At 36.5% G+C, this 10,071-nt stretch overlaps 1 protein-coding gene across 1 annotated transcript; it reads right to left on the bottom strand.

Moving 5' to 3' along the window:
- Positions 1 to 1,113: 1,113 nt before the first annotated feature.
- On the bottom strand, positions 1,114 to 2,848 carry LOC18437954 (NAD(P)-binding Rossmann-fold superfamily protein). Its single transcript, XM_006848150.3, has one exon. It carries the CDS (start codon positions 2,752 to 2,754, stop codon positions 1,462 to 1,464), a length of 1,293 nt encoding a protein of 430 aa, XP_006848213.3. The 5' UTR covers positions 2,755 to 2,848; the 3' UTR covers positions 1,114 to 1,461.
- Positions 2,849 to 10,071: the final 7,223 nt, after the last annotated feature.

The following is a 10,071-nucleotide window of genomic DNA, read 5'->3' as shown; positions in this document are numbered from 1 at the left end:
TTAGATCAATGGAGTTAACATGATAAAAAAATACCTATTTAGATCAATGGAGTCAACATGTTAAAAAAAAACCTACTCTCCATAAAGCTTGCTCATCTTTTGCCCTTCTCGGATACAAACGCCCACCCTCTTTTCTCTTCCAATCTGAACTCACCGATGCTCACAGAAATCTTTATTATAAATAATTAAAAATAATAATGCGTCAGATGTTTCAACACAACATCCCACCCTCCATTCTCGCTATTAATATATCAAAAAATAAAAATAAAAATTAAAGTATTATTCATTTACATGTGGGTCCCACTCTCTCAATGGAGGACAACCCAATGGATGGTAACCTTATTATTAGCTTTGGTCCGATTACTGTCTTTTTCTGATTTTGTCTATAGGTATCTTCGAGTCAATGTGGAATTACCCGAGTCGGCACGGGAATGAGGAACCATGCAATTCTAGCATGATCGTCTCGTTCTCCCGATCTTGGTTTCGATTCGCCTAGTTAGATTGGGACAATTTATATTTTTAAAACTTTTTGTTAAAAATATAAACTGTCCCAATCTAATTAGGCGAATCGAAACCAACTCTGATGAGTCGAAGACCGATTCCGATTTTGGAAACATTGAAACGTTCCACATGGTTTTGCCAGCTCCATGCACCACCTGCACCTTTTGCTACTAGTCAACCTCTTCCCACCATGTAGGCACAACTCATCTTGAAAAAGAGAGCCCCACTTAAAATAAAAGGGATTCCTTATGAAAATATGATGTGGGTGGATATGAAAATATGAGGTGGGTGGATATTATAATGAAAAGTTCATTGAGATATTCAGAAAAGAAGAGAGATTTCAGACTGCAACTACAAAAGAGAGACTTAAAACTCTAATCAACAACATACAAAGAGCGAGATCACACTCTAAATCAACAACATACAAAGAGCGAGATCACAATGAAAAGTTCATTGAGATATTCAGAAAAGAAGACTACAACTACAAAAGAGATACAAAAAGAGAGAGATCACAAGAACACAACTCTAATCAACAACATACAAAGAGAGAGATCACAAGAACACAACTCTAATCAACAACATACAAAGAGAGAGATCACAAGAACACAAACAAGAGAGAGAGAGATTAAATTATAATGAATACATAAAGAGTGAGGTATCTCACAAGAAGAAAGAAAAAATAGCAATGATTATGCCAAAAATGCAATTTCGGTGCCACAAAGCCTTGTGATGATATGGAAATCTATTGTTGCCTTCAGTTATGAAATTTAAAATTTCAGAAATGATGATGATCAAGAAGATCTATATACACACTTGAAAATCCCATTTTCTCATGTTTATGAATCTCGAGGTCGAGATGACCGATTTGAAGATTTTCCCGTATGAGAACAACGTGGGTTTTTAGCTGCACTTTACCCGTACTTATATAAATTGGGTTCCACCACCCTGAAAGAAGGGAGTCTAGGGCACGAGTTGCTCTTGTCTCATGAAGTCAATCCAATAGAGAATGGAGGACACGGTGTCGCACATGTCGGTGAAGCCCAACCGGTTGGCCTTGTCTCTACTGCTCAATAGCTTGAATGGCAACCTGAACAAGATGTCCAAAAACCACCAATTTGCCATCTCCTCCATCTTCGTTTTTCTCAGCCCATTTCTCTCTATGATCTCCTCCCAAATTTCTCCTTTGTCCACCATTCTCTCCACGATGGACCCGGCCCGAGAAAACCACCCATCTCCATCTTCCGGCGACATCTCCGGCTGCTCGAGTTGGAACTTGGCTGCGATCTTGGGCCACACCTCCTTCCACGTGAAATCCTCGCCGTTGATTGCGTTGAATGCGTGCCCCTTAGTGGCATCTCCACCGTCGATTGCTGCCCAGATCTGTTGCCGGGCCACGAGCCGGGCATCGGAAGCGTCAATGTGGGGCTCCTCCCAGCACTCTCGACTCCCGCAAAACACGAAAGGCAGGCTCAGGTGCTTGCATATGCTCGCGTAAACGCACAAGCACCCGACTATGTTGAAAAATGAAGTGGTGGAGCATCCCATCAAGAGCCCGGGCCTGTGAATTGACCATGAAACTTGTGTCTCGAGGAGTTTGGCCGCGACCGTGTCTTCGAGAGCATAATAGAAATTGTGGCCATAGGTTGCTCTGGGGCTCTCCTCATCGTAACGATGGTTCTTCCTCTCTAAAGATTTGGCGGTTCCCATAAGGATTTTAGGTGAGAGGTAGTGCTTGGTACCGGTTTGGAGGGTGAGGTGCCTGAGGTTCGGGGCATTCGGGAGGAGGGCATCGAGGGTGTTAGCAATCATCTCGGCATTCGTATCGGAGCAATCAGGAGAGTCCAAAGGGAAGTGGACAGCCCAAGTGGTCCAGAAGATGTGGGTCACATCTTTCAGCTCCGAGAGCTTTGACATAGTCACTTCTCGATTTAGAAGATCACATGCAATGAATTCGCATTGCATGTGATGTTTGTTGTGGTGGTGGTGGTTGTCGAATAAGAGGGTGCCTTGACTCAGTGAACGACGGGCCACGGCATAGACCTTGGAACAGTTTGGCCGGGATGCCAGCAAAGCCATGAGCTCCGCCCCCACGAGCCCGGTGGCTCCAGCGACTAGAGCCACGATGGGTGCCTGTGGTGCGACTGTGGTGCACCTCTCTGAGCCTATGACAGGGTCTTGTTGGGGTGGGGGAGAAACCATGGTCAGGCTCGGAATAAAATGGCAGGTAGGATATGCAGGCATCGGAGTTGGCATACATACATATAGATACAGCTAAAGGGATGACGTATGGCTACCGCAATGTCATTTTTTACATTTTGAGTTTCTAAATGGAAAATGGTCAAAACAAGTAAACTCTCACCTCATGGCTCATAAAAACTTGTTATTCAAGTATTGAAAAACCTTTTAAGTATATATTGTAACAAATCATCTAGACAATCCATATTCACCTTAAAAATAATTGTTCACATATATGTAAGATCTATATCGTTTTTTAAATTTCAAATTTTGTTATCAATGTTGGAAATTAATTTTAGAGCATCATGAAGATTTTTGATAACCAAAGTGCTTTTCGGATGCGGATTTGAAATGAAGCTTTATTTTGTTTTCATAAAGCCTATGCACTATAAAAACTTCATCCTTTCCAATTAGAAATTAGGAGTGGTCACCCAGGACCACCTTGTACAATTCTTCCATTACCAAATTCCAATTGCATGGGGAAATTTGTTTGAGCCTCCAATCAATCCAATTTTTTAAAAATTTATTATGTTGAGAAGGCGGATAAATAGTGATTTGAAATTTTCAGCCCAAAATAAATTTTTTTTTTGGATGTTAACTTGCTAAAACTCTAGATATCATGTTGTAGCACTCTGCACCCTAACACACATAATTAGATGTCATTCCTAGCGTGGAGCATAATACTTAAGGATGATTTTATTGTTGAAACCAGAAGATTAAAGATTGGACTGCTGATATTATCATTGTTATTGTCAGGCTCTAATAAATATATAACATGATCGGATCAATATCAGCAGCCTAATTAAGATCCAATGGCTAGTTTCATAAAAAATCAAGATCCAATGGCTAGTTTCATAAAAAACCAAGATCCAATGGCCATCAGCCCACGTATAAATCATAAATGCTACACCCTTAGCAATATGGCCTTATATATCCTGTTCTTTTAAGAATATATCATACATCCTTAATTATAGAAGGTGTATATTATAATCAGTGTTTTTTCATACACACTTATTATAATATACACCTTCTATAATTAAGTGCAATATATTGTATTTTATGATAAGTCTAAGTATATTATAGATATATGTGATATATTTTGATTTTTGTAATATGTATTTGTCTATATAAGACAAGCTTGTATTTTCATATTGATTAATGGACATTGAATCTCTTCATAGAAATCTAGACTCTTAAGGTATAAAATGTGACATAAAAATGAAAATATCAATTGGGATTTTGAGGTTGGTTCCCACTTCTTGTCTTCTTACTTTGGGGGTTACATCGTTGAAGATTGAGAAACCATACCCAAGATTCGGATGTTGCTTATAAGCTTCTCTAAAAGCATATATATCCATATTCTGTGTGTTTATATCTTATATCTATCGTTCTATATACTATATCCATATTTTGGTGAAGAAAATATTAAGTTATACTCTGAAAACTTGATTGACCATGTATAATATTGTGGCATGAGCAAGGCAAGATTGCAAGGAAAATACTTAATGTATATTAAATTAAATAAATAAATTATGAATTCAAAAACTAATCAATACATGATTTCTTAGATCGCTTTAGCATATATTGTAATAAGAGACATATATTTTAGTTTTTTCTTTTTCTTTTTTTGATGTATAGAAATGTGACTTTGCAGCCGTTTATTGTTGACATCGGATGACAGACAAGGTGCTAGGATACCATTGAACTCAAGCAGGCGGTGTCAAAGTCCTTTGCGCTATATGATGGGAAATATAGTTGCCAGTCCCTCTGCCTATGAAATAGTATGGTCCTGACAGCCCACATTCGACGTCGGAATATTTAGATGGATGTAAATGTGTTTTTTTTTTTAAAATTTATCCGGAGATAGTTTGGGAAGAGATGTGTCTGACCTAAATACACTTAAAAAAAACCAAAAAAAAAGAAGAGTAAAGCAAAATGTCACCTGTCAATGACCGATATCAGTCCAAGGGTTCAATTTGAGTCATCGGACTAATGGCCATTCCGTCAGCCCACCGGCTCATGACTATTCCATCGGCCCACCAGCTCCTGGAATCATTATCTTGTATGACTGCATATACACTTACTACAAGGTTTCAAGGAAATATAGTTAAAGCGTTAAAAGGAAATTTGTGGGCTGGACCGAGGTATAAAGCATCCAAACTGTCCAAATGTTCTTTTAATATAATTATTATTTCTGATTTTTAATTTCCATATTCATGATCTCTATGTTAGAGATTATATATTATCTAAAAATTAGGGTCAAATTATATTTAAACATATATTTATTGTCAAGTCTGCATTTTTACAATATATGGGCTGGCCCTATAGAAACTGTGTCCGCATTAATAGTCAGGATTGTCTATAAAGAAACCATTTAACTTTTGTATATAGAGGTCAAATCATTCTCACTTATTAGATGTCAAATTGATGGCTTGGGGTGAGTCACAGAGTCTGAGAATTTTTTTTTGGAACTTTATAGCTATTCAATGACATTCTTACAGCCACCCATTTTAAAATTTAAAGGATAAAAATGATTGTGGCCTTCATATACAAAAGATAAATGGTTTCTTTATATACAATTCTTTGAAATTTTTATTTTTTACAAAAAAGAAAAAAAAAAGTGGCAAAATAATTAATGAATACATCTTAGTTCTCATCACTTGTAGGTAGGTCGAGTTTTTCCATCAAAATAACTTTGATCGTTTTACGATCTATTAAAAACATTAGACTATTATGGTTATCATCCAAAAAAAAAAAAATGTGGCAAAATAATTAATGAATACATCTTAGTTCTCATTACTTGTAGGTAAGTCGAGTTTTTTCCATCAAAGTAAAGTTTTTTCCATCAAAATAACATTGATCGTTTTACCATCTATTAAAAACATTAGACGATTATGATTACCATCCAGAAAGAAAAAAATAGCATATGGAAAGTTGGAACGCAAAGCCAGGAGTATTGCTTAAATTAGGTATGGAAAAGGCTTACGAACGGGTCGATTGGGATATTTTGCTGGAAGCATTGAGATGTATGGGTTTTAAGAAAAAATGGAGAAGGTGGATAAAAAGGTCATTTTTTCGACGTATTTTTCAGTGATGGTCAATGAAAGCCCGAGAGGCTTTTTTAAGGCCTCAAGGGGATTGAGGTAGGGAGACCCGCTTTCTCTGTTCCTGTTCACAATTGTTGCTGAAGTTATAAGTTTGATGATAAGGAATATAGAAGAGAGGGGAAGATTTTATGGATTTAAGGTATTTGAAACATCTCCTTTGACAGTGACTCATCTGCAACATGCAGATAATATTTTGATGTTTTGTGATGCAGAGGTGGATCAAATAATTAATATCAGAAGGTTCTTGTGCTGTTGTGAAGTGGTGCTCGGCTTCAAAGTCAATTTTGAAAAAACATCCTTGGTAGGGGTGGAGTGTTCAGATGTAATACTAAAGCGGTTGGCTTTTCATTTGGGATGTAGAGTAGAGAAGTTTCCAATTAGTTATCTTGGCATACCAATTTCAGATGGCTGAATGCTCAAGTTGGTATGGGATCCGGTTTTAAAAAGAGTAAACACAAAACTAGACTTGTGGAAAGTTAAGCATTTATCCATTGGAGGGAGAGTTACTCTAATTTAGTCATCAATGACGAATTTACTGATATACCAAATGTCCTATTTAGTAATGTCGAGTATAGTTTCCAAAAAGATTGAACAGATGATGAGTAACTTTTTGTGGGGTTAGAGAGATTTTGGCAATAAATATCATTTGGTAAGTTGGGAGAGGATTTGCGCACCAAAAAGAGAAGGTGGTTTGGGAATTAGAAAACTCAAATATGTGAATCAGGCTTTGCTTTCAAAATGGTGATGAAGATTAATGAGCCATGATGGGATGTTTTGGAAAGATATATTAATAGCCAAGTATGGAGTGGACCAGCATAATCTTTGGATAAGCAGCGAGGGAAGGGATGTTCATAAATCACCGATATGGAAAGGAATTCTTCAAAACAGGTTTTTATGATTGGTGGTTGTAACTGGATTTTGGGCGATAGGAGAAAGATATCTTCTTAGCATAGTAAGTGGGTGGGAGATTGTTGCTTGAAATCGGCATATCCGCTGGTTTTTGGAGCGACAAATCAAAAAGATATCATGGAATCTCAAACCTTTGATTGGGATGCAAATGTCTGGTCTTTAAACTGTAGGTACAACAGAGTTTCGGACACACTGATTGATCAATATACTTCGTTGCTTGAGGATATTCATGGGTTTACGCCGCATAGAGAAAGGGAAGAAGAGTTGGTTTGGGAGGCTGAGAAGGACGGTATTTTCTCAGTTAAATTAGTGTACAGTCTGTTGTTTCATAATAGGATTCGGTAGAGTAGGCCATTATTGAAGAGAATATGGTCTTGGAAGGTCCCTTTTAAAATTCAAATTTTCTTATGGATCTTGTTCCAAGGAAAGTCACTTACTGTGGATAAGATCATAAAAAAGGACAGGATTATTACGAAAGTTTGCATTCTTTGTAAGGAAAATGATGAGAATGGATATCATCTTTTCCTTCATTATCCTTTCTCTTCTCACTTCTGGATATGGGTTTTTCAAAACATACGATGGTGGTGCCGAGTAGTCATATGCATATTTTGGGTAGGATGGAGTTGGATTCTTTACCAATGGTGGGCAAGATGATTTGGGAGATGGTAAGAGCCGTTGTTCTTTGGGAGATCTGGATGCAGCGCAATAGGAGGACATTTGATAACAAAGCTCTAGAGGTGGAATTGGTTAAAAGAAGATTCTACATTCGGTTTGGAGTTGGTTTTCTGTGACAAAGGAAGGGTTGGAGTGGCCAAAGCGGATGTTGAGATTAATTTGCATAATTTGATGCTTCAAAAAGTAATGAAAGTGAGACCAAAAAGGTAAGTGGAGCTTACCTATGCTTGGGAGTATCAAACTTAACTTTGATGGAAGCTTATTACGAAACCCAGGCATATCTGGAGTTGGAGGAATTTAGCGAGATGCATTTGAAGAGACGATCTTTTAGTTTGCTGGCCCTTGTAGGTAGATAACTACTAATAAAGCAAAATTGGCTGCGTTAGAGTGTGGAGTTCAGATTTTGAGTCAAAAGAATATTAGAATGCCATGTATTGTAGAAGGGGATTCTCTGAATGTGATAAATTGGTGCAATAAGATATCCAGGCCACCATGGAGCTTGAGGAGGAAATGGCTAAATTTTATGGATATATGTGAGGGTCTCCAAATCTTATTTCAACATGTGTATAGGGAGGCTAATGACATTGCCGATGGATTGGCAAAATGAGAGGTGGCAAAATTTGTTTATTTCAGATGTTTTCTCTTTCTGATTGGTTGTAACATTTGACTGATTAATAAAGCTTTAGTAACATTGTCAAAAAAAAAAAAAAAATAGTATATTATAATTTTGTAAAACTTATAAAAAATTATTAAAAGACTTAATACTACATCATAGCAATAGAAACCAAATGCAATAAAACATGGTCAAATGTAAAACATAGATGAATAATGTACTACAATTAATTGTTGCCAAAAAATGCGAATACTTATTCATTTAAATCACATGTAGAATGTAAGCACAGCCAAACTTAATTTTGGTTTTGTTGATCACATACATTTGAATATCATAATTAACTTTATATGAACGCCGCTTACCAATAAAGTAGAAAGAAAGGTTCTATAGAACATGTGGAACGGAAGGGAAAGTTCTATAGAACATGGGGAATGGATGGCAATGGCCCATATATTTCATGTAATTATAAGGATCGAATCCTCGGAAAAACTGCAAAGCGTTGGAACCAATTGATTCTAGTCACTATCTCAAATTTAAGAGTGCATAGAACATACTCCCGCAGAAGCACACTAGAGAGTTAATCCCTCGAAGAGAAAAAAAAGAACTACTTAGAAGTATTTATTTCAAAATGAAGTTTTGGGATCCATTTTAGAAGCCAGATCATTGTTTCGGAAAAAAAAAAAAAAACAAATAATGACATATATTTCAAGCACATTCAATACATGCGGTGATATTTTCCTTTTTCTTTTTTAATTTATTCTTAATGTTTGACACCAAGTAAAAGCCACATCTCCAAACTTTGGAACCCTAAAAGTACTCCTAGATAGGGTTTTAATCAGGGTACAGAATGACACTATGCTTCTGAGGGAGCATAAAATATTTTGGCCTAGTTTAAATTATTTTTATTAGCTCCTAAAGCAACCTAAACCTTAAGTGATATAATAGGTATTTCATAAGCTTTGACTTCCATTAAAAGAAAGATGAAATAAGAAGAGGATTGAACATCATATGGAGATAAATAAATAATAAAAATATAATTAGAAGTAAACCCCTTCTATTGTGTGTAGTTATAATAACAATAATCACAATAAGAAATAATTGAAACAACAAAACAAAAGCATTATTAACAATAATGTTTGTTAATAAATATTACAAAAGTAATTGACTAGCCAACTAGGTGGAAGAGAATGATATGTTGTCCTCATGACTGCACACTACCAGATGATAAAATAATTGTTGGGCCAACTCATGTACAAACATCATATAGGTTTCTCTCTCCAAATTAAAAATAAAAATAAAATAAAATAAAATAAAAATCCTTAGAAAAAAGTTTAGCCTCATTATATTTGATGCAGAACTTCTCCCAATCCAGTAATTTAACAACAGTCAGACTAACTTGTGAGGCACTCATATATTCCCCAATGTGTGGTAGACCTTAAAATAGGCAGGCAGAGTAAGTGTGAATAGGTAAGGTGCCACGCAAGCTAAATAATAAAAATTAGAATTTAAATTTTTTTGGGAAATACCACTGGTCAAATCACCCAAACAAACCATTTAAGTGGTCATATGGGCCACTTTATTAATAAAGTTATTAGTTTTAATAAGATCATTTTAATGACACACCTCCTTACCTATTTTTGTTAAAGATACCAAGAATGCTTGTGTTTTGGGTTTGAAATCCGGGTTAAATCTTGATCATGGAAGGGCATTCCTATAATTTGACCTAAAGGAAAATTACCAAATTTTCCGCTTGTTAAAGGTTAGGAGTGGGAAACAAGGGAGGTCGACCTGTGGGCCCGACTTGATTTGGACACAACCCAAGTCTGGGTTGGGTCCAAGTCTTAACTTAAACCTAGTCAGGTCGGATCTGGGTCTCGTTTGACCTAGGCCTTACCCAACCTATTCCCAGCCTTATCGAAGGCTCGAAACAAAAAACTATAAATTTTAATGAAGAACATTGTACTAGGTTTAAAATTCAGAACAAGTGGGAGTAGTTTTGTCCAGGACTGACAATGGGCCGAGCCTGGATTG

Source organism: Amborella trichopoda, chromosome 8 (genome assembly GCF_054954075.1).
Source record: "Amborella trichopoda isolate Santa Cruz 75 chromosome 8, AtrichopodaSantaCruz75HAP2 v2.0, whole genome shotgun sequence".
NCBI classification, from domain to species: domain Eukaryota; kingdom Viridiplantae; phylum Streptophyta; class Magnoliopsida; order Amborellales; family Amborellaceae; genus Amborella; species Amborella trichopoda.
The sequence above is the reverse complement of the archived record's forward strand: the minus strand, read 5'-3'. Positions and strand labels throughout refer to the sequence as shown.

What these genes read in the sequence shown, in the direction of transcription:
- LOC18437954 (XM_006848150.3), bottom strand. Translation starts at nt 2,754, where the DNA reads ATGCCAACTCCGATGCCTGCATATCCTACCTGCCATTTTATTCCGAGC.